Raw genomic sequence first — 26,814 nt, 5'->3', positions numbered from 1 at the left:
CCTCGATTTCTCAGCTAAATAGGCCGCGCCGTCCGAAAATCGAAGGTACCTTGGTTCCATTCGCCGCGAACATTTGATTTAATCGAAGGGATTTCTCGAGAGCGTCCTAGGCACCACTCCTGAGTCAAGGTAACTTTTCCTCTATTTCTATTTCTCCCTTTTCCTTAAATCTATAGCTTAAATCGCGATCAACCCACCACGGGGTCCCTAAGTCGCTATCAATCCGTTCATTTTGGTTTGCCAAATCAATTTTCAATTCTTCGGGTTTCCTAATCACACACTCCAAAGTGATAGTGAATTTAGGGAATTCATTACAATTGATTATTTTGAGAAGTATATTATTTTTGTAATTTATGACCTAGGAAATGAAAATAAATTTTTTATTATAGGATTTTAAATTAATTGAACTAGGATTTTTGATTCATTCAAGGTTCGGGTGAGTCACCGTGGTATCTTGTCTTCGGGGTTCCGGTTTGGCATAGTTCAAGAAACCAGGGTCGGGGGGAATAGAATTAAACTATGATTTTTATGAGTAAATGGAAATGAATATGTTATGAATCTAGGTGTAAATGTTTTCGTTGTGTTAATAAATGCAAACCATTTATATTACGTTTTTTTAGCCTAGGGCTGTTTTATTAGTTATGTATATTTGAAAATTGGACTGAGGAAAGAGAAATATTTTTTAGGATAATCATGTACGCAGCGAAAAATATAAATATAATACCAGAGTTTACTATTTCTATCTATAATTCAAAATAACTATTCATCACTTATATTCTTATATATACACATATCTCCAAAAGCATTTAGTATTCACAAACACTAGTATATTTCTCAACCATCCATATCTCAGAAGACTTAAAACATAAAACATAACTTACATACAACCGAAAATATCAGCTAAGTATATACCCTTTCTTTTCTATATCCCAAAAATGCTACAAACACCTCGACCTCTCTAAGCTCGATCTTATGGAGGTCCTGAAAAAGATAAGTTCATATTCGGGTGAGACACATCTCAGTAAGGGAAGAAATAATATATTAAAACAGCATGTGGCTAACATGAGGTTTGTAAATAATATAAGTATACATTTTCATCATTTGCAAATCATTAGCATAATTTCTAAAATCATTTCTTATTCCTAATCAAACGCATGCGAGACATTTTACCCACAAGATTACCCAAGGTTAGGGATGATTACCCGCCCATACAAGTAACACTTTTCTGCTTTGATACTTTAGGTAACCCAAGGTCATAACTGAAGCATACCAGAGCACTCACCTTACTCAGTAAGCCCCTAGGTAGTGATTTAATCTCGTACTCACACAATTCATACAAAGGTTTACCAACGAAGGCCCCGAGAATAAGGAATTTACCTGCCCATATTTAGTTTCCCTTTGCCCTAACACGTTATGCAGCCTAGTGTCACATCTAATACTTACTAGTGCACTCGCTTTTCTCAGCAAGCCCTCGGGCGAAGTGTTTTCCTCACCCACACGTAACATGTTGTACTAGAATACATACTTATAATACCATAATACATTATTCTGCCTATCGTTATCTTGTAATTCTTAACTATTCATGTTCTTAGCTTAAACATTTCATAGCGTTTTACTTTATGTGGCTCATTCCATTTCACATTATTTGCAGTTCATATTTTCTTATCGTTCTCATTGTATTTTAATTACAACAGCTCCCTTTTGGCTGTTATTTTTGAAAACTAAGGTGTAGTCCAGAGAGGGGGTGAATTGGGTTATTAAAATTCCTTTTAAACTTTTTATGAATTATTTAACTTAATTTAATTCTTTCAATGAATCTAGATTTCTGTTGATTTAGCAATCACACAATAAAAGCTTAATTCTTTTTATACAATCTACAATACAATTAAACAATCAATCAACCACACCAAACTTTAAAACCAATCAATCAAATCCACAAAATATTCAATCAAGATGTTTGGTTTGTTTACAGCCCTGTATTTATAAAATTTGTTTCTCAATTTGATATTCAACAAAACATCCACACTCTTCCCAAAATTCAGAATTCAAATAAACTCTTAGTTAATTTATCTTTGGGTGTTAACCAATCAACGTACTCCTATTGAGGTTTCCATAAAGTATTAATCAAATAACGTAGTAGATATGATTTAGGAATTTAAAACATCCACGCAGTTAATATATGAGCTAAAAATAAAGAGTAAATGAAAGAAAGAGTGAGACCATGGTTTTTACGAGGTTCGTCTTATCCCCAACCTTTGTCCTCACCTTTTGCAAATCACCAAAGGATTCCACTAAATCAATTCCTTTGTCGGGTGGAACAACACCGTTACACACTCCTTTAGTAGGCTATAGCCCACCTCTCCAAGTGATATCCCCTTACTCGGTCACTCATTTAATTAGGCTAGAGCAAGACCTCTCTAAGCGATCCTCCACGCTTAGCCAACGATCCAACAATCCTAGAATCATCACAATCTACAAGAGATACAACAAATAGATGTGTACAAAGAGTGCTCTCAGATAGAGCTGATTAGTACAATTGAAAACTAATATACTTCAATTCAAAAATATCAAAAGAATGAAGTAGAAAGCTTAATATTTATATCACCGGATTACTTCTCTTGATAAGGATCAAGAACTCAGATTATATGATTCAAAGAAGATTTGATATACTAAAAAATATCCTAGTGGTTTTGCAGTAATTTAGTCAACAATTCAATAGCAAGAAGGCTTTGAGAGAGAGAGAGAGAGAGAGAGAGAGAGAGAGAGAGAGAGAGAGAGAGAGAGAGAGAGAGCTTTGAGAGATTATTCAATTCTTGGTAAGTTTAAAGTTCATAATCCATGTATTTGTAGGCTTAGAAACACTCTCATTTGTGATGCCTAAGTTTACTTGGAGTGCCCCCTAAGTTTCTAAAAATATTAGGGTGTAAGGAAATTAAATTTGAAATCAAGAAGTTTGAAAAATCTGGCCGTTGCCGAACTTTGGTTGCCTGAAGTGCAACTTCAGTCGCCTGAAGTGAGTTCAAGTGCCTGAAGATACAGGGTCAGGCGCCTGAAGCAACATTGCCCGTTATGATTTCTTTCAATAAATCTTCAATCGTCTGAACAGTTAAAATCTGTTTTTCTTCTCTCTTTTTCAAAAATGTTTAGCTTTCTTGCTTTCTTACTTTTGAAAAACATTTTTTGGGGTTTTAAAATAAAGTCTCTTAAGTCCATTTATATCCCCTAATGAGCTTCATTTCATTCAAAATGATATTTTATACTTAAAGTACTTACATGAAGCTTTCCTAGAATATGAAAACTTTCTTGCTCAATGAAATCTTTGTGATCATCATTTCTTTTTCATTTGAGCTTGATTATCCAATGAGTCCTTTGTTGCTTTGAGTCTCCTTGGGCTTTCTCTTGATCACCTGGTAATATGTCTTTGAAGCCTTAGTGATCTTTAGAAAGTTCTTTTGAATCTTGGCTTTTTGAAGTTCCTGAAATATCATCACTTGAACATAAACACATTAAACTTTTCCTTTATTTTTTATCATCAAAACAAGATATGAAAGCCTTGTTAGGCCAACAGTCTCCCCCTTTTTGATGATGACAAATAAGGAGAAAAAATTGAGAATACCTTAAAAATAAGGCTCCCCCTTACAATAAGCATATTGTTTAATAGATTTAAAGTGATGTTTTCATATATTAGTCCAAAACGCAAAAATTCATATCCATCATAACATTGCTCATATCATTGCATACTCATAATTTTGCATCATTGCATATTTTTGCTCTCCAAAACATCTCTCCCCCTTTAACATCAATCAAAAAGAAATAAGTAAGAGTAATACAAAGAGCATAAAAAAAAGATATATAGAAAGATAGGCATCAAGAGTCAATAGTCATACAAACCAAACTTATCAAAAAAGTGAACTAAGCAAAATAAAAATATAGAAGACAACCTAGAAATAAGAAGCTCATTCATGAGCATCATCATCCTCTTCTTCTTCATTCTCATCATCCTTTTCTTCTTCTTATTCATCATCCTCAGATTCTTCATTACCATCATCCGCTTCTTCCTCTTGTTCATCTCCTTCTTTATCTCCTTTCTCAGATGCTTCTTCTGAGGAATCATCACTACGAGGTATGGAGCTAGTGTCCATCGGATCACCATGATAAGAACTACCCCATGTCTACTCAATGCACGTAAGACATTGATCTAAGGAAGAGTAGTTTTGCTAAAGAGACTTAAGATCTTCATGCATATCATGGCTGAAGGATGTGAATTCAGTATAGAACGGTATGAACCAAGAAGGGGCTTCAGCTGTAGGTCCTTATGACTGAGCCTAAGGTGGAGGAGAAGGTACGGTTGCTGCCCTTCATTGTCTACCTCTTTCTAAGAACCACTTTTGATTACGTTTTTCATATCCCATCTGTTTGAGGGTCGTGGAGGTAAAGAGGTCATACTGAGTTCTTTTGATGAAAAAGTCTGATGAAGTAGTGATATTCAAATTTGCAAAAATCATATTAAGAGCACCACCGCATGGAAGGATGACTCGAGTTTCGTCCATCTTAGCCCACATCCATTTCATAATGAGGCTAGGTAAATCAAACTTCTTCCCCTTTAACAAACACCACAATACAAAACAGTCTATGTATGAGATATGATCATATAATTCGGCTTGTGGTAGGATGTTATTGGTGATGATCTTTTAAAGGATTTGTGCTTTCAAGTTGAGTTGCTTATATAGTGGAGGATGTCCAAAATAAGTAGGTTCATTTTCCATGATTAACGATAAAATTTCTTCCAGTGTAAAATCTTGTTGAAGTATCCAAGATTGGGCTAATATGGGGCTTTCAAACTCTCTTGGAGTAATGTGGACAATGGGAGCTAACGTTTGAGGGGTGAGAACAATTTTCTTACCCTTGACTTCAGTTGACAAGGTATTCTCCCCTTGAACCATATTAGCATAGAATATCTTGAGAAAGTTTGGAAAGAACCCCTTAGCTTGATACACAATGAAGTTTTTTCATCCTATGTTGTGGAATAATGGTAGGATTTCAGGAAACTCAATATTGAAGAAATGAACATCAAGAACCTTACCGAATATTGGTTCTATAGACTGAAGATGGGTTTGATATATATGCTTTGAATAAGGGCTTACCAACTATTGCTCGATGTTGGTATCATCTCTCCCTGAAGACGAAACTACATTGTGCCATTTGTTTTATTCAAGGCATCGTGAAGATTTTGGAGCAAACGAACAGCTTCTTTCAAACCCTAGAATCAGTAGGAAATCATCTCTAACATTTCCATATCCAGGCGATGTGAAATTAATCACACTTCTAGCTGGAAACCTGCTCTGATACCATCTGTAACGCCCCGACCCTCTATATGCGCCCAGAGTGCTACTAATCCATTCATTTACATGATAAACCACATTCTAATATCATGTACGCAACGAAAAACATAAATATAATCTCCACAAACATAATACTAGAGTTTACTATTTCTATCTATAATCCAATATAACTATTCATCACATGTATTCTCATATATACACATATCTCCAAAAGCATTCTGTATTCGCAAACACCAATATATTTCTCAACCATCCATATCTCAGAAGACTTAAAACATAAAACATAAAACATAACTTACATACAACCCAAAATATCAGTTAAGTATATACCCTTTCTTTTCTATATCCCAAAAATGCCACAAACACCTTGAGCTCTCTAAGCTCGATCTCGTGGAGGTTCTGAAAAAGATAAGTTCATATTCGGTTGAGACACATCTCAGTAAGGGAAGAAACAATATATTAAAACAGTGTGTGACTAACATGAGGTTTGTAAATAACATAAGTATACATTTTCATCATTTGCAAATCATTAGCATAATTTTTGAAATCATTTCCTATTCCTAATCAAACACATGCTAGACATTTTACCCACGAGATTACCTAAGGATAGGGGTTATTACCCGCCCATACAAGTAGCACCCCTCTGCTTTGATACTTTAGGTAACCCAAAGGTCACAACTGAAGCATACTAGAGCACTCACCTTACTCAGTAAGCTCCTAGGTAGTGATGTACTCTCGTACTCACACAATTCATACAAAGGTTTACCTACGAAGACCCCAAGAATAAGAAAATCTACCCACCTATACAAATAATTTCCCTCTACCCTAACCCGTTATGCAGCCTAGTGCCACATTTAATACTTACTAGGGCACTCGTCTTTCTTAGCAAGCCCTCGGGCGATGAGTTTTCCATACCCAAACGTAACATGTTCTACTAGCATACATACTGATAATACCATATTACATTATTCTGTCTATCATTATCCTGTAATTCTTAACTATTCATGTTCTTAGCTTGAACATTTCATAGCATTTCACTTTACATGGCTCATTCCATTTCACATTGTTCACATTTCATATTTCCTTATCGTTCTCATTGTCTTTTAATTACAATAGCCCCCTTTTGGCTGTTATTTCTACAGCTCTCTTTTGGCAATCATTAACATCATCTACAACTCCCTTTTGGCTGTCATGAGCATAATCCACAACACCTTTTTGGCTGTTATTAACATAATCCACGCACCCTTTTGGCAGTCAAAAACGTGATCCACAGCTCCCTTTTGGCTGTCATAAACGTGATCCACAACTCTCTTTTGGCTATCATAAACATGATTTACATTAACAAACACATGCAGCATATTTCATACAACATTTACTCATGTCACACTAGTTAGCAGTAAAATTCATATATATGTATTCCCCATAAAAAATTCAACCTGCATTTAATATTCATATAATCAAAATATACCTTTCTTATCTTACATAATTATCCTGAAAATATCTTTCACTTTCATCAGTTCATTTTCGCATATACGTATCTAATAAACAGTCATAAGTTCGGAAAACATAATTTAAATGGTTGGTATTTTAAACCCATACCGAAACATATACACGTATATATAACACAATTTATTTTTCATTAAATTTATAAAAAAAAAATTTTAATATATATTTTTTCCCTTACTTGGTTTCTTGAACTACGCCAACAGAGACCCCGAAAAGATGCCTGTGGCGCTCACCCGAACCCTGATTCAATAATCCTAATTCAATTAAATCAATCATAAATAAAAAATTATTTTAATATTTCCTAAGCTCATAAGTTCCAAATAAATAATTATACCCTCAAATATAACTAATTTACTTAATTTCTCAAATCTCACTCTTCCTTTAGAGTGGGGCCTAGGAAACCCAAATTGGAAATTTATTCCGGCCAAAATGATGACGATCGCAACTTGGATCTCGTGGTGGTTCCTGATCGTCGATTTAACGGCAAATTTAGGGAGAAATTTATTCCGTTTCCCCATTAGCCAAATATCCGTCGAGAAATTGAGGAGAGAGAGAGACAAATATGGAGTAGTTGACGTTTCAGGGGGGGTGGCGCTATTCAATGGTTCTGTTCTCCGGAAGGAAATTGAAATTTCGTTCAGGAAAGCTTACTACCTAAGCTTTCAATATACTAATATATTAATATTATATATATATATATATATATTCTTTATATCCATTATATTTTTTATTCAATAAATTTAATTTAATAATGTTTAATTTAAAAATTAATTAATTAAAATCATTAAATTAATTATTATTATTTTTAATTATTTTTATTATTTTTATTTTTCGAATAGATACCATCCTAGAGTTCCTAGCTGGTTTCTGCAGCTACAGTACGTTTGAAGTAAATCTTCTAAAATTGACCCACTTGCCTATCCTTGAGTACCATACGAGCATTTTCATGAGCAGACTGGTCCAGACCAGACCTGACGAGTCTGGCCAAATCAGGAACCCGGCTGGTGTCCAGTGTTGTTCAATCTAAAAAGTGTTATTGCTAAAGAACTGGCCAAGCCCAGTTAGCTGGTAAAAAATTAGACTGATGTGCAAGTAATTTTTGCAAAATTAAATATATGTTATATATGTGTGTATAAAAATAATACAGAATATTTGTTTATTTATTTTTACATAAATATGTAACATAATTGTGTATGAAATTATGAACGATGAAGGTTTCTTATTATGGTTATGTAAATTGAAAATTTATAGGTGTGGCAAATTCTTTTTCAGAGAAATAGGCGTGGGAAATTATGCATCAAATAGTCAGTGCTGTTAAGCACCAAAAAAATTTCATTTTAGATCTCCTATCTTTTCAAAATATGATAGTTCACTGCATTCCATTGTCTTGTAAAATGCACAGTTTATGTTATAAAATGTTGCATTCTTTCCAATTTATCACTTAAGAGATCAAAGCAACCGAGGCATGTCCTTCATAAGTTCAAAATAAAATAGAGAATACATTAATCTTGAAGCTTCAACTTCCACATTGTATTGGTACGAGTGCAGTGTTGGGTGCTAAGGAGGATGGGAAATTCGCCATTTTACTACTTTTTCTCTATCAAAGAAGAAACAAAACAATAATAAAAAAAAAAAAAAAATGAGTCTTTTAATGTTTCTGATAGGCTTGAATAACTTTGAAGCAATAATGCAATAACTTAAGAAGCATCGCTCTTTAGACTTCATGGAGAAATCTTTTATCTTCAAAAATTCTTATGTTCTATTCTCTACAGTTACCAAAAAGACCAAGAGTTAGTTGTATTCTTAGTCCCTTCTTGTTGAATTGAAGGTGGCATCCTCCGACTTGATAAAAATTCTATGGTGGTTTTTGAAACATTGCAGGGGACTTCAGAATATATTTGGGATGGGAGAAGTTCCCAAAGCCATCGGGCCAGTGGGCAATCCAAAACTCATTGTTGTGAAGGCCTTCCATTTTCTCTGTTCCAACAAATTCTGTCTTCAAAATTCCAGCTTTATGTGGCCTTTGCGGGTTTCCGGATTCCCAGCCTACGCAATCAACAATAAATTACAGGTGGCTAAAAAAATCTTGGTTCCATTTTAAGAATTCAAAAAAATGCCCTCACCTATTTATAATTCATTTCAGTCCTAAGTGAGCTCTCTTCCCCTCACACTCTCCTTTGCACATATGAATGAATTTTTAGAATAATGTGGAAATTTTAGAATGTAAATTGGTCTTGGCTCATTGATTTTAAATTTAAATTTTGTAGATGGTTATAAAACAACATAACTTGACACTCATATATATGAATTGCATGTTTGTTCGATGTGGTATTCTCCACAATGGATTGAAGGTTATTGACTAAGGGAGACCATTGATTTACTTAAAGTTAAACAGGAATGTTAAGGGATATAGTTTGTGTAAACCCTCCCCCCCCCCCCCCCCCCCAAAAATAGGCCCATAGGGACATATAACCCTGTGTTAATTAGTGGGGCATACGCCCATAGTGGGGTCTTTAACCCCTTGGGAAGCCTATACAGGACACATACCAAGAAAAGGTGAGGGGACTCTCTAGGACACTCCAAGGCTTTCTAAGCACCAACAATTACATATATTTCGTGTTAACTCTTACTTCAACATCACGGCCCCCGAAGACTATTGAGGGTCTCCCAAGCTATTTGTTTCCCTTGGTTGTAGGTGATCGTCAAGAGTTTTTGGTAGTCCCAAAGTGAAAATTTTAAATTTTAAATTTCAAATTTCTCCTCCATGTTTTTTTTTTAAAGGAAGGGCGGTACCTCCATTTATTTATTGATAAACCCTCACTTTTGGCGGAGGAATACTGTGGTTACAAGACAATCAATGAGAGATAACAAAAGACAAACGTTAAAAATCTCCCAAAGAACAACACTAACATCCAGCCAAAACCGGGTTACAAGTCCAAACAAAACAAAACAAATTAGGACCTACAAAACAAAACTCACACAACATAACAAAACAAAAGAAAAACAGCAAAAAGCATGAGCAAAAACCAAAAGATATCAGTTAAACATACCTCATATAAGCCATACCCATCTTCTCCAATTTATACAAACCATTGCTAACTTTAGGGCGTTGACTACTATTTGTAAACAAACTATTCCTCCCCATAGTACCTTGTCGAGCCAAGGCATCTGCTACTTTGTTCCCTTCTCTATACGAATAATTTATTGAAAAATCCACTCCCTCCAATAAACCAATAAGCTGCTCCCAAAAATCCCACAAATACCACAATGAGCACTTCCTGACTTTAATCCAATTAACTACAATATTCGAATCATATTTAATATCGATACAGGTATGACCCAACTGTTTGCAAATCTTTATTCCTTCCAACACAGCTCTCAATTCAACTTCATTATTTGAACAAGAACCAAAATATTTTGAAAAATCAAATACAAAAGAACCTGTATGGTCTCTAAGGATGCCACCACCACCCGCCGGCCCTGGGTTCCCCAGGCTGCTCCCATCCAAGTTTAGTTTCAACCTCCCTTGCCTCAGTTTTAGCCATCTTACACTTTGCATAGTTTTAATTCTTTTATTCACAATTTGCACTTCCAGATTCTGCAAAATATGAAAATCAGCATCCTTTAACTGAACCATTTCTGTCATGTTCCTACTCAAAACCCCCACCCAATACTTAATGGAGAGCCACACATCAGTACTACTCTCTAATTTTCCTCCCATTCTAGCCACACATCTCCTTCTCCACAGCCTCCAAACTACTAAACAAGGAATCAAACCCATCAATGAACCCAATTGAGAGAACCTAGAAGCCCTATTAAACCACATTTGAACTCTTTCTTTCCAACTTTGTTGCCTAAGGAAAGGAACACCTACCTCCACCGAAACCTTCCTCCACCGAAACCTTCCTCCAAACCTCAGAAGCAAGGTCTCCCTTATTTAACACATGCTCCAAATCTTCTGATTGCCTCATCTCACAACAATTACATGCCGAAACCAGAGAAATTAAAATCCTCCATGTGTCATTCATATAAAATTAAAATCCTCCCCCCTCCAAATGTCCCAAAACCCAGAGCTGAACAGCTGGCTTCTCTGTTCAACTACTTCTCGCATGCCCCTTCAGTTGTCAATGGCGATTATTGGATGTCTATTTGTTGAACTTCCACAATCAGAATTCCAATCATCCCCTTGTTATGGCTATTATGGACAATCCTCCTGGATGATGCTGTTTAGGTTGAATGTTGACTTTCTTCTAATTTTAAAATCCTCCTTTTAAGTGGAGTTTGTGGATAGTTTAGACTGCTCTTCCTAATTTTAATTTTTCTCACATGCAAAGGTTGTGTGAAGCTCTTTTACGATTTCAATGGTGGACCATGTTCTGACGCGTGTTCACATCCTCAGGGAGCATTTGGATACTTCCTCATTGCTCACCAGAACAAAATCTGGTCACTCCTTGCCAGGTATATAAGCTATTATGCTATTTTTTCTTCAATTCCGTTGTTTTTCATAATGTAATTGATTAAATGTTGAGGTAAGAAAAAGAAAATGGTTATTTTCTTTCACTTTTTCAAATGTAACTTTAAAAATTAAAGCAGAACAGAGCAAAGTTCTTAGTTTGCAAGTGTATTTTCATATATGGGGTTCAGGGTTTTGTAGGTTTGAAATCCATGGGAAAGGAATTTTACAGCCCCATCATCTTATAGCTGAGTTTGAAGTAGTCCCAAAGGGGGAGTGACAAACACTGCCTAATGGGGCATTTGGTGATGTTTTGAGATCCACTCAGGCAAAATTATAAATTTAATCAAACACGCTTTTTTTTTTTGGTTCTATTGAGCAGTTAAGTAATACGATCCTACTCTTTGATGCTAATTTGTCTATGCTCTCTGAATTAATTTTTCTTTTTTAATTTATGAAGGTTGAATATTCTTAGGACATGTGTTGGAGTGTCAAGCTTTAAAATAAATAAAAAAAGGAATCTGGGCTGTCAATTTATTTACCAATCCAACGCCTGCTGTTGTGGTTTTTTTGTTTATTGGGGGCATTGATTTAATTGGTGTTTCCTTTCTTGTTGTAAATTAAAACAAAAGCAGCAGAGGGGCGGTGGGGACTTCTAGACTTCTGTTTTTTAGCTTTAGTTACAGCAGCGCAGAGGAGAGTTTTTTCCAGCCGTGAGAGACGTCTTCCCATGCAGCCGCGTGAGAGAGCACCTACGACCCGAGGAAGCCATCACCACCGAGAGAGATCCTTTAGCCGCAGTGCACAGGGGAGGGAGACGGCAGGAGGTGGGTGCGGCGTTGGGTATCTCCAACCTCCAGCGGAGGTTAACACAAGGGTAAGGCAAAGTAAGCTCAGATTTGGTTTCTTGCGGAGGTTTCTTTTAGGGAAATCAGGGAGAAAGATAGGGAGAAGCCTAGGGTTCTTCACAGGTGCGAAGAGGGGGTTTCTTGAGTTGTTCTTGGGCTGATTTCCAAAGGAGATCAATAAGCCCCAAAAGATAAATATGTGTATATGTATATTTATTTCTGCTTGATTTAATATAATATCACCGAAGGTGAGTTTCTACCGTGCATGTAGGCCGATTTTTGGCCGAACCACGTAAACTTGTTCTTGTGACTTGTGCTTGTGGCATGTTTACATTTTCCTGAATTTATTATTGTTTGGCTAAATTTATTTGGTGAATAAATTATTTTTTTCATGTTCAGGCTTAGCACACATGCACACATTAAAATAAACAGGTTTTAGTTTAGGTGTGATTGTGGTTGATGCTTAGGAAAAATCATATTCTTATTAGTTTATAATTGATTGAAATCTGAAAATAGAATAAATAATTAGCTGAATTACGCACAACAAGTGGTATTAGAGCCTGGCTATGTGATGGGGACCGCTAGGTTTGAAATAGAAAAATTCACCGGAAAAAAAATGACTTTGGTTTATGGAGGATTAAGATGCTTGCCATCTTGGTACAACACGAGCTTGAGGAGACTCTTCTTGGAGAAAAGAAAGGAGCTTCCAATTCACAAAAGTGGAAACAAAGTTTTCCCTCCACCAACAAAGTGAAGCCCGAAATCCTCCAAAATGCACATAGTGCCATTATCTTGTCCCTAGGAGACAAAGTGCTTAGGGAAGTTGCCAATGAGGATACGGCAACTGGAGTTTGGTCAAAACTAGAGAGTTTGTACATGACAAAATCCCTAGCAAATAGACTCCATAAGAAGACTAGACTCTACACCTTTAGAATGACCTTTAGAACATCCATTGATGAACATTTAGATAAATTTAATAAAATTCTTTTGGATCTTACTAATATTGATATTAGTATAGATGAAGAAGACCATAAAATCCTTTTATTGAGTTTACTAAATTCCACATATGTAAATATTAAAGAAACTATGATGTATGAGAAAGAGAGGCTGGCTTTAGAATATGTGCAAGCCGTTTTGCACTCTAGGGAATTGCACACTAAGTTTGAGTCTAAATCAGGGTCAGGAGAAAGGTTAAATGTAAGAGGTAAGTCTGAAAAGAGGGACAAGAAATGGAAAGGCAAGAGATCTAGATCAAAGTCTAAGAGCAAAGCACTAAAGTGCTTCGCATGTCACAAGGAAGTGCATTTTAAGATGGACTGCTCTGAGAGGAAGAAAGTTGTCAATACCACCACCACCTCTGAATCAAAGGGTAAGGCAGCTGTAGTCTTAGATGGGTACGACAATGCAGAAGTGTTGAATGTCTCTGAGAAAGATTTAGGAAAAGAGTGGATATTAGATTCAGGATGTTCCTTCCACATGTGTCCCTTGAAAAACTGGTTTGAGTCCTTTATATGCTTAGAAGGAGGTCATGTTGTCCTAGGAAACAATAAGTCATGTAAAATACAAGGTATTGAGACTGTGAGGCTTCTAATGCATGATGGGATTGAAAGAGTGCTAAGAGATATGAGGTACATACTTGATCTGAGGAGAAACTTGATTTCTCTTGGTAGCTTAGAAAAGACAGGGTACACATTTAAGTCTGAAGGAGGTAGCCTAAGAGTGTGTAGAGGTTCACTGGTAGTGATGAAAGGGGTGCTAAAGATTGGGTTGTACACCTTGGTAGGAAAGACAGTGATTGGTGAGGCTTCACCTATCAATCACAGGGTAGAAGATCAAGCTTCCTTGTGGCATAAGAGGCTAGGACATGTTAGCCAACATGGCCTAAAGGAGCTAGAGAAACAGGGGCTGCTTGGGGATAGGAAACTTGAGGAATTGTCATTCTGTGAGGAGTGTGTCTTGGGGAAGTCTACTAAGGTTAGTTTTAAGAAGTCCACTCATACTATGAAACAGACTCTTGATTACATACATTCAGACTTGTGAGAGCCTACTACGGTTAGTTCTCATGGTGGTTCTAGCTATTTTCTATCGATTATAGATGACTTTTTTTAGGAAAGTATGAGTTTATATTCTAAAACATAAAAGTGATACTTTTGAAAAGTTCAAAGAATGGAAAACCTTAGTTGAAACTCAAGTTGGCAGAAAAGTTAAAACACTGAGAACAGACAATGGATTAGAATACTTGTTAAATAAATTTTCTGAATTTTGTGAAGCTGAGGGCATTGCTAGACATAGGACTGTTAGGGATACTCCCCAACAGAATGGACTAATTGAAAGGATGAATAGGACTATTTTGGAAAGGCTACAATGCATGTTAGCCACTTCAGGTCTACCCAAGACCTATTGGGCAGAGGTAGTGACCGCTGTTGTATACCTTATTAATAGGTATCCTTCCACAGCTCTAAATTTTAAAACCCCTCAATAAATTTGGTCGGGTAAGCCTGCTAATTATCAGGGTTTAAAAGTTTTTGGGTGCGTAGCCTATGCCCACATTAGAACTAATAAATTAAAGCCTAGGGCTATTAAATGCATTTTTGTGGGATACCCAGAGGGGGTTAAAGGCTATAAAATTTGGGTTGTAGAACCTTGAAACACAAAAATGTATTATTAGTAGGGATGTAGTTTTAATGAAACTAAAATGGGGGGAAAACTAGAAAATTTATATGAAAGTGTTGGGCACTTTGATACTAGTGACCTGTAGCTTGAGGTGGAGCAACCCTCCACTTCTCATAGCCATTTAGAAACAGATGCTGCAGATTTCGAGGAGAAAAACTTAGAACAAGAAACTTCTGAATTAAGTAAAACCTACCTTCTAGCGCGGGATAGGGAGAGGAGGGTCATAAGACCTCCTCAAAGGTATGGGGAAGCTGATATGACAGCTTTTGCTCTTTCTATTGCTGAAATAGAAATTGCGGTGGAGCTTAGGACTTTTAGAGAGGCCATGGATAGTAAAGAGGCTGAAAAATGGATTTTTGCAATGCAAGAAGAAATGGAGTCTCTAAACAAGAATAAGACATAGGTGATGGTACCTAGACCGGAAAAACATAAACTTATAGGATCCAAGTGGATCTTTAAGAGGAAAGAGGGAATCCCTGGAGTTGAACCACCTAGGTATAAAGTTAGGTTAGTGGCTAACGGATTTACACAAAGGGAAGGGGTAGACTATAATGAAATATTTTCCCCTGTTGTTAGGCATAATTCAATTAGAATTCTATTATCCTTTGTTGTTGTACATGACTTGTATTTGGAACAACTTGATGTTAAAACTGCTTTCTTGCATGGTGCTTTAGAAGAAACAGTTTATATGCAACCTTCCAAGGGCTTCGATATGGAAATGAATAAAAATCATGTATGTTTATTAAAGAAATCTTTATACGGGCTGAAACAATCACCTAGACAATGGTATAAATGATTTGATTCTTACATGATTCAAAATAATTTCTGTAGAAGCAATTATGATGGTTGTGTTTATTTTAAATCATGTGATAAATGTCATATATATTTGCTATTATATATTGATGACATGTTGGTTGCTTGTGGAGACGTGGATATGTTAAATCAAGTTAAGTGCATGCTTAAATCTGAATTTTAAATCATGTGATAAATGTCATTATTGAGTCTCGATTTGTTTTCAATGTGTCCCGGTGCTTTTATCGAGTCCCGGTATTTTTACCGAGTCCCGATTTGTTTTCAATGAGTCTTTTATCGAGTCCCGGTGTTTTTACTGAGTCTCAGTTTGTTTTCATTGAGTTATGGGCATTTTAAAAAGTAATGGAGTCCGAGTCCTATTTTCGGGAATTAAGTTTCACTCTTTTCAAAACCGAGCCTTTCTTTGCGGGGGAATAAAAATGGACAATAAGAGTAAAAAAAAGGAAAAAATGCATCAAAACACCAAAAAAAGAAGAAGCCTAATTATTAGTTTATTATTATTAATATTATTCTTATTTCTATTTTTATTTTAGGGTACTATTATTATTAGTCTATTATTATTATTATTATTATTATTATTATTATTATTATTATTATTATTATTATTATTATTATTATTATTATTATTACTAAACAAACAAATTTACAAAAAATAAGAAAACAAAAAATGCCTATAAAAGGTCACGGGTCACGCACACACGCAAGGGAGGCAGACGCAGTTCATCCACCACCCTCAGAGGCTCTCTCTCGCTGATTTTCTCAATTTTTTTTTCCATTTTCTCCCCTTCTCTCACCCACTCTCATCTCTCCAACTTCACACTAGATCTACCACCATCCTCCACCAACTCCACTCTTCGACCACGATACTAGCATTATCCGGCCACGACACTGAGCCTCGACTATCCGGTTCTCCCAGATCCTCACCTTTCCTGTCTCACAACAACCCATCACCGCCACCACAACCGCCTCCCAGTCCTCCCATTGCCACCCTCTCGATTCCACCTCAGCACCAACCTTCCACCGTCATCTTCTTCTTGAGCCACCCTCTATCTCAAGCCACTGTACCAACCACCATCCGCACCACACAATCGCTGAACCACTACGACCATCACCATCGTCTTCACCCAGCTAGCAGCACATCCGACCATCTCATCTCCGCTCTCCAACCACCACCCAACACCATCAGACACTCCAAATTTAACCAGACCTCTCCATGAAGACCCGACACAATAAAAGTTGACTTTGTGTCCCAAAAATTGGAGGACCCTTTTGAGAAACCCGACCGAGTCCCAGTTTGTTTTCAATGAGTCCCGATACTTTTATCGAGTCCCGGTGTTTTTTATCGAGTCTTGATTTGTTTTCAATGAGTTCCGGTGATTTTATCAAGTCTCGGTGTTTTTACTGACTCCCGATTTGTTTTCAATGAGGCCCGGTGCTTTTATCGAGTCCCGGTGTTTTTACCGAGTCTCAATTTTTTTTCAATGAGTCCCGATGCTTTTATCAAGTATTGGTGTTTTTACCGAGTCTTGGTTTGTTTTCAATGAATTCCGGTCCTTTTATCGAGTCCCAGTGTTTTTACCGAGTCCTAGTGTTTTCACCGAACCCTGATTTGTTTTCATTGAGTTCTGAGTATTTTTTAAAAAAATGGATTCCGTGTCCTATTTTCGGGAATTAAGTTTCACTCTTTTCAAAACCGGGCCTCTCTATTCGGGGGATAAAAATGGATAATAAGAGTTAAAAAAAAAAAAAAGGGAAAAGAAAAAAGGAAAAAATGCATCAAAACACCAAAAAAAAGAAGCCTAATTATTAGTTTATTATTATTAATATTATTCTTATTTCTGTTTTTATTTTAGGGTACTATTATTATTATTAGTCTATTATTATTATTATTATTATTACAATTATTATTATTATTATTATTATTATTATTATTATTATTACAAAACAAACAAATCTACAAAAAATAAGAAAACAAAAAATGCCTAGTTACAGGTCATGCACACACGCAGAGGAGGCAGGCACTGTTCATCCACCACCCTCAGAGGCTCCCTCTCGCTGATTTTCTCGATTTTTTTCTCATTTTCTCCCTTTCTCTCACCCACTCTCATCTCTCCAACTTCACACCAGATCTACCGCCATCCTCCACCATCTCCACTCTTCGGCCACCATAGCAGCATTATCCAGCCTCCACACTGAGCCTTGGCTATCCGGTTCTCCTAGATCCTCGCCTCTCCCATCTCACGGCAACCCATCACCGCCACCACAGCCGCCTCCCGGTCCTCCCATCGCCACCCTCCCGGTTCCACCTCAGCACCAACCTTCCACCGTCATCTTCTTCTTGAGCCACCCTCTATCTCAAGCCACCACACCAGCCACCATCCGCACCACACAACTGCCGAACCACGGCCATCACCATCGTCTTCACCCGGCTAGCAGCACATCCGACCACCTCATCTCCGCTCTCCGACCACCACCCGACACCATCAGACAACCCAGCCATCTCCAGATCCGGTCACCACACTCGCCTCCAGCCACCTCACGATCCCCGATCTCCCTCTTTGGTCTCCCTCACAGACTCGTCTCCGGCCATCCAGACCGCACACAGCCACCTCCCACGGCTCCGGGCACTGTTCATTCATCTTCTCTCCTAACCAGATCTTCTCCCTCTGCACTCCCTCACCCTCACAGTTTCTCTTGCCACTTCACGGCGCTCATAGCCCCACTCTCTCTCGTATACAGCTTCACCTCCCTCCACTCTCACCTGGCACTGCTCCTTACCTTGACCACCCGAGCTCCACCACCATCCTCACAACGACCAGCACCTACCTCATCTCCTTCATTCCCCATCCATACCAGCCACAGGTAGATGAGCAGAGCCACCAAAATAAAAACACATAGCCTCCAAAAGAAAAAACAGAGCGGTCGTAGCCGCTCACCCATCCTCTCCGGGAGTCCTTGCATGACCTCTCCGTCACAACGGCGTCACTATCACCCGCCATTATTTTCGACAACTACTGCGGATCCGTCCCCTGTTCCGAGCATCAATGTTTCCAGGTGATTTTGATTCTTGTCCGTTATTCATTTTGTTTGTTTTGCTAGAATTTCTTAGAATATGTGGTGTTGATGTTGAATTGTTGTGCATTTCTAGAGTTAGTTTTTTGTTAACGTTGCAGGGTCTCCTTCAATTTGTTTCTGCAGTGTATGAACTCGAAATGTGGGAATTGATCCAATGGATGCAAACTATCTGATGAAATGCCCACGTGCCGTGTGTTTAACTGGAATACGATGATAATGTTTTGTTTTGTTTGGGGGAGCTGTTGAGAATGGGCATGTTTTGTTTGATAAAATGCCAGAGAGAAGTGTTGGTGGGTATTCTAAGTTGGGGAATGTTGACATTGCAAGAGTAGTGTCTATGAGAAGCCAGAGAGAGATTTGGTTTCATGGGGAGTTCATTTTCTTGCAAAATGGTGGGTTATGCGTACGGGGCTGTGAGGTGTTTGTGAAAATGCCGAAGTGAAGATGCACACACTTGGACACCAACATACACACACTGTTTGAACACTTCAACATACACTGCTAACATGCATTTACGCACACCCTACACATGCTTTCATGCGCCTATGCACAACATTCATATGCTACTTTCATAAGGCTATGTTGGCATGGCTGCGAGGTGTTTGTGAACACTTTTCACACACTATTCACTCACTACACAAACACATTTACACACACTTTTTCACACACCCTCATAAACTAACTTTCTAACTTATACTAACTTTTACTAATATTTTATTTATTGGCTTGCATTCATGCTAAGTCTAACCCATGCATACTAACATTTATTTTTCCTGCATACTAACATTTACTTTTCCTACCCTCTAACCTTTTTATTTTCTTGCCTGCTAACATTTATTTTTCTGTATACTGACATTTACTTTTCTGCACTCTAACTTTTAATTTCCTGTATACTAACACATGTTAACTTGCATACTAACATTTATTTACTTGTATATTGTCATTTATACACATTTATGCACACACATTTTGCACATGTCATTTATACACATTTATGCACACACGTTTTGCACATGTTATTTACACACATTTATGCACACACATTTTGCACATGTTATTTACACACATTTATGCACACATTTTGCACATATTGTTTACATACATCCACGTACACACACACATCATCATCCGTTCATGGATATGCCTATCCATCTCATATCATACATGCATGTGGGTCCGTTCTTATATATGCATTACATCATTATCCATGTCATTATTCATGCATGCATGCATATGCACACCTGCTCACACACCTCATGTGTCATTTTTCATTCATGCATGCATGCATACGCATGCTCATTCACACACCATGCACGCATGTTCATTCACACACCATGCACACGCATTCTCATTCTCATTCATGCTCACACATACTTCATGCATCACTTGCATATTCCAACATACACCTAAACACACACAACCCACGCGAAAGGCAACACGTGTTGACTTGAGATAATCTCAACCAAGACCTTAAACTGGTTTTCTCCCGGGGCGGTCAACGTTTGACTGGTTCACCCCTCCCGAATCGATTAGCACCAGTTTTCTTCATTTTATTTATTTAATATCATTTCAATGTTTGAAAAGTTCACAAAAATTCACGAAAATGTCTAAAAAAAATCACAAAATTATTAGAAAATCCTAAAAATATTTTCAAACTTTAACTTCCATGGTTTTTTTCTTAATTTTATTTGTACTATTTTGAAGTTTGGGAAAATTATTGAAAAATAAAAAAAAATGTTTTCACACTTTAAAAAATCACAAAAATGTTTTTTAGGCCTAGAAAATCATTTTCATCCTGAAAAAATTCCCAAAACCTCCTGGAATATTACTTTTCACTTAGAAAATTCTATAAAGATTTCAAAACCCCGAGAGTGTATTTTTGTAAACTATTTTCTCGATTTTTTGATCCCAATGATTGCAAAGGGAGACATTGAACTCTTTGGGACACGATATGCTTCATTTTTGAGAGAATACATATATAGTATTTTCATTCTTTCTATTTTTTTTTTTTCGAAAAGGAGTAATTTTCAAAGACTTGTTAAATTCAATTTGTTGGATAATCTTTGATTAATCTGGTACCATTCATAAGAACGGGTGTGTAGGGGGTGCTAACACCTTCCCCTCACATGACCGTACTCCCGAGCCCACCTCTGGTGACGTAGACCGATTCTACCCCTAACGAGGTAGTAATCAAGTGTTCTAACCACACTCCATAAGGTTAGTGACAACTTCATCACACTTTGTTTTTCCATGAAAATTCTTTTTCAAAATACACATCCTATTTTTCCCAGTTTGCATCCACACCCATCTGCCAGTGGTCTTTGACAGGCTCGGGATGTCGTGACATCTTGGTGACTCCACTAGGGAAATTGGGTGTTTCAATCTCTTCAAGTCGTCGTACATTTGCAGGGCTCTCGATTTCATCCTCGTGAATCGACCCTCGTGCTTCATGCATGATACGCCATGCTTCTCGTGCCTCTACACAATGTAGAAGGGTCATATTGTGGTTCCTTTTGTATAACACCTCACCATAAAAAAAGAATCCTATAGCCAACCTCCTGATCGTCTTTCGGTCATTGTTGGTGGCTCCTTCAGAGTACTCATTTTGGGATGTATGTCATAATATCGTGGAACCCAGGATTTCCATCATCCTCTTCTACCACTACACAGTGAGTGGGCTCCGACTGCATTTTGATTCGAATCGGCTCAAACTCTACTCCAGGTTCTACTTTGATCAAGGCCGCTAGGTGGCCAGTGCTGTCGCAACATTCCTAGTCAAAACGAAGCGAATGAAAAATGAATTTAAATTTTCATGAAAATTGGTGTAATAGAGTCGCCACTAACCTTTTAGTGTGGTTAGAACACTTGATTACTACCCAATTAAGGGTAGAATCGGTCTGAATTACCATAGATGGGCTCGGGAGTACCATTACGCGAAGGGAAGGTATTCACATCCCCTACGCGCCCGTTCTTACGAATGGTACCAGATTAGTAAAAAATTATCTCAAAATTAATTTAATAAGCCTTTAAAATTACTCCCTTTTTAAAATTGTAAAATAAATACCCGAAGAAAAATAACATATAGGTATTCCCTCATAACCAGGACATATCGTGCTTCGAAAACCTCAACACCCTTCTTTGCAATCATCAGGATCGAAAAATCGAGAAAATAGGTTTTTACAAAAAACAACTCCCACATATTTTAAAATTTATAGGATTTTTCTAAGGAAAATAATATTTTTGAAACCTTAGGAGGTTTGGGCTCATTTGGGGTAAAAATGATTTCCTGGACCTTGAAAAGGTTTTTTTGATTTTTTTTTAAAGTGTGAAAACTTTTTTGTGACTTTTATAATTTTTTAATATTTTTCCCAAACTTAAAAATAGCACAAATAAAATTAAGACAAAACTCATAGAAGTTAAAGTTAGAAAATATTTTTGAAATTTTTCCTAAAAACTTTTGAGATTTTTTTTGGCATTTATGATTTTTTTTTGTGGGTTTTTTGAATTATTAGACTTTTAAAGGAAAGAAAAAAAATTACATACTAAATAAAACAGTAAATCGGTTCCATACCGACTCAAGGGTTCAAATAATTCGCAGAGAGATAAATGGGGTTTAGGTTCAAGGTTGAACCTAACCTTGGGTTTGACTCCCTGATTCATAACTTCATACCCCATATATTACACTTCAGAATGTAACCCAGGAAGAGAATGTCAATTAGTTTTACCTCTCGTCTTCCTCTCCTCCGGTCTTCTTTTCTTGTCAGTGAGTCTATAGGAGCCAGTCTACAGTGTCTTCTTGAGGGTGGTTGTTGAGCTCTAACTCGACGCACTACGGAGTGCTTTCTTCAGATGGGGTGACCTAGCACCAATAGGAAATGAGATCGGTCGACCACTTGATCGTCTAAGAGAATGAAACGTAATCTCACTCCTTAACCACAAAGAGAGAGGCAAATTTAAAAAACTTACAATAGAAGTCTTCAATATTTGAAATATTCTCCTACAACAAAGAAAAAATTCTTCCTTTGTGTTTAAAATAAGAATGCTATTTATAGACTTAACGTGGGGCAAGCATGGAAAACAAGACATAAGAGAGTAATTATGGGGGGAACAAAACATGAGGTGAAAAATGATGGAGGTAATATAGCATAGGATGAATGATAAAGAGGGGAACAAAGCATGGGGTAAGGAATGATGAAAGGAATATAACATGAGATGAATGATAAAGAGGGGAACAAGGCATGGGGTGAAGAATGGTTAAAGGAATATAGTATGGGATGAATGATAAAGAGGGGAACAAGGCATGGGGTAAGTGATGATGGGGGAAACAAAGCATGGGGTGAAGAATGATGAAGGGAATATAACATGAGATGAATGATAAAGAGGGGAACAAAGCATGAGGTGAAGAATGATGAAGGGAATATAGCATGGGATGAATAATAAAGAGGGGAACAAAGCATGGGGTGAAGAATGATGAAGGGAATATAGCATAAGATGAATGATAAAGAGGGGAACAAAGCATGAGGTGAGTGATAATGAGAGGAACAAAGCATGCTTGCATTTTACAAATTCGATAAATAATAATAATAATAATAATAATAATAATAATAATAAATAAATAAATAAATAAATAAATATATGGGGGTCCAAGAAGTCGTGCGGAGCCCAATGGAGATGTGTGGGGCTCACAAGTCATATGGGACCCACAAGTCATATATTGCCCATAAGCCATGTGAGGGTTATAGGAACCCGAGCTAACGTGCACCGAATGTAGGAATTTGAGATAGCATACGAGAAGGTAACGTGCACTAGATGTAGGAATCCGAACTAGCATACCAAAGGGGGTAACGTGCACCGGATGTAAGAATATGAGTTAGCGTACCAAAGATGTGGGGCCTACAAGCTGCGTAAGGGTTATTGGAACTCAAGCTAGCATGCACCAGATGTAGGAATCCGAACTAAGGTACTAAAGGAGGTAATGTGCCCCGAATGTAAGAATCCGAGCTAGCATACCAAATGGGGTAACGTGCAATGGATGTAGGAATCCGAGTTAGCGTACCAAAGGGGGTAACATGCATCAAATGTAATAATTTGATCTAGCGTACCAGAAGATGTGGGGTCCACAAGTATTGTGAGACCAACAAATACTTTTGGGGTTCACAAGCATCGTGGGACCTACAAAAATGTGTGGGTTCCATAAGTAGCATGGGACCTCCAAAGATGTATGGGGTCCACAAGCAACGTGGGGGAGGGTTTGACATGAGGACTTTTCAGAAAGGCCTAATTAAAATTGAGGTGTCTACAAGGACAACACCATAGAAACCCAAAGTACTTCCAAATTCAAACCTCACCTCATTTTGGGAAAACCCACCTCTTTGGAATATCAATTATTTCTTACTTTATATATGAAATCGAAGAACTTGCCATGTTGTAAACATCTTCATCATAGTCATCCTCCAAATCAACATCATTGACACCTTCCTGGGTCTTGGTCTTCCCATCTTCAATCTCTTTACTCTTCCTCCAAATCAACATCATCAACACCTTCTTGGGTCTTGGTAAACCTTCAATGCGTTCCTCAATGATGGCAACGTACCCCTCCCTTTGTCTCTCCCTAGCCACAAAACAATCTTAAGGACGACACCACAGACACCCAAAGTGCTCCCAAATTCAAACCTCACCCCATTTTTGGAAAACCCATCTCTTTGGAATATTAATTATTTCTTGCTTTATATATGAAGTTGAAGAACTTGCCATGTTGTAAACATCTTCATCATAGTCATCCCATCATCTTTAGTTATTTTTTTCCAACTCAACAACTCAGCTCCACAGAAACTCTTTAATAATTTTCTTTTAAATAAAAAGTTTTAATTTTAACCAAACAAAGAAAATAATGTCTCTTATTTAAAAGTTCTAGGTTACGTTTAGTTTACATCTGGAATGCTTATTACTAAAAATAGATTAGATATAATTAATAAGTTAGTTTTGATTAATTTTACAAAAAAATAAATTGTTACTAGAAAGTAAATAAAGTGAATTTTTTTTTATGAATCCATACAAAGCAATAATTATCCTCAAATTTCATCATATAAATATTTATTCCTTTTGTATTAAATGTTAAATGAAATAATAGGTGTTCAGTAAACAATTAAAAAAAAAATAGAAGAAGAATCTTGGACTCTGGCTACATGCCCCTTTCATATGGGAGATTTGGGTTTTATCCTTGTAAGCCACTACATCTTTATTGTTTGATAGAGAACATGGACAGTAAATAAGAAACAAATTATTTTTCATTGTGTAGCCTTAAGTTGACTATCATCCAATGAAACTAAAATAAATCATTTGAGAAATACTTAAAATTAAGAAGCATATAAATATGAGTGGATGTTTTGGAGTTTGGATAAAGGATTTTGTTTGAGGGAAAGAAAGCAAAAGAAAAATAAAGAAAATTTATTTTTTTATTATTTGTTCTCATATAACAAATATTATTCAAAATAAAAAAATTATTCTGACATAATTAAAAATTAGTGTAGACACCCCATTTTGTCCAAGGCTAATATAATGCAAAGCTATTATTATTATTATTATTACTATTTTTTTTTTTGGATTACGCACCGAGTATCCACATGTCTGTTTTACGGTCCACGTGACTAATCCTGCGCCTCTTGAAGTTGACCATACAATTCCAAAGGGAGGGTAAATTCAGGAGTCCAGGGGTGGAAACGAACTCGGAAGGGTTTGAACACTTGACCTCATGAGAGGCACTCCCGCAACCCGCACTACCACCTGAACCACACCCTGGGGACTATTATTATTATTATTATTATTATTATTATTATTATTATTATTATTATTATTATTACACTAAGTATACAAAAGGATGAAAAGAAAAGAAGAAGAAAGAGATAAAAGGCCCATGCATTTTAAGTAGCTCTCTTTTTAGGGTTTAGGTTACTATTATTACTATTACTAGTATTATTATTATTATTATTATTATTATTATTATTAAAAATACAATAATCTTACACCATAATCAATGTGAATTTTCAAAAAACTAGCAAGCCTATGATTCATAGATTAAGACATCTCAATGGTTGTGTGTGACGCTGTTGAAATGTTTAAGTGAACAAAAAGCTAACATTGCAGCCTGTCCCTATATATAAAATCACTCTTAAAAGGCATTTTTATGATAATTTTTATGAAGGCATGCATCCATTATCTTTGTTAAAAAACAGTTTGATGTGACTTAAATGTTTAAATTTTGAAATTAGAATTAGCATTTTTTAATTGCACTATTTAATTTACTGTTATACACTGATCTTAAACTTTAAAAAAAAAAACATCAAAGAAACTAGCTTATATATGCTACAATAATGCTCCTTTTTTCTTTTCCAGGAACTTAATTTGTAAATAATTAAGTTAATTACCTTAACAAATGATTTAACTTTCAAATTGGAAAGTTAAATTGACGTTAGATCCAATATTTCTCCCAATTTGATGAATTGGCTTTTAAGACGACTGCAACAATTTTTGGATTTCCCCGGAGTGTTGTTGACTTGTCGGGACTTAATTACAAGAGTAGACATATATAAACGTACTACTCTACTATGAACTTCTTATAGCTCACCAAAAATCTTTACCTTTATGTACCCATTCTACTTTCATTATACAAATCGATCAACCATATACATCACTAAACTTACCCTTTTTTTATTATTATTGTTTTTAAAAGATTCAAATTGATTCAGTGGAGCCATATAGAATGCAAAATCATATGAAACATATCAAACCTCTTGGGCGGCTGGTTAAGCTCGAAGTGCCTCCTCACGGCTCTCACGCCCACCTTCAACCTCTAGTACTTCTCCTTCGGAATCCCCGTCAACACCTCCTTGAGTTTGGGGATCTCCGCAATCTCAACCCTGACCGAGAACTCTTCCATGCGCAGCACGTCATTAAAAGGCAGCACGTAGTGGTCCGACAGAATCACGGGAACGCACTCGGCGTAGATGGCCTCCACCAAGCGGGGGCTGGCGACCTCGTGGCCGCTGGGGCAGAGGCAGAACTTGGATCGGAGCATGAAGGAGTAGTAGTCGAGGCTCGGGGGAAG

General features: G+C 36.8%; 1 protein-coding gene across 1 annotated transcript in view; it reads right to left on the bottom strand.

The window, feature by feature from the left end:
- The window catches only part of LOC131159833 (probable serine/threonine-protein kinase PBL4), a 23,451-nt gene extending 19,309 nt beyond the window's left edge, over positions 1-4,142 (bottom strand). The window contains exon 1 of the mRNA XM_058115049.1: positions 4,043-4,142. Coding sequence (XP_057971032.1) covers positions 4,043-4,142 — 100 coding nt within the window. The remainder of the gene's footprint in view (positions 1-4,042) is intronic.
- Positions 4,143-26,814: the final 22,672 nt, after the last annotated feature.

The sequence above is a fragment of the Malania oleifera genome, chromosome 1, assembly GCF_029873635.1.
Source record: "Malania oleifera isolate guangnan ecotype guangnan chromosome 1, ASM2987363v1, whole genome shotgun sequence".
In the NCBI taxonomy this organism is placed as follows: domain Eukaryota; kingdom Viridiplantae; phylum Streptophyta; class Magnoliopsida; order Santalales; family Ximeniaceae; genus Malania; species Malania oleifera.
Note: the sequence above shows the minus strand (reverse complement) of the source record. Positions and strands in the feature narration are given on the sequence as shown.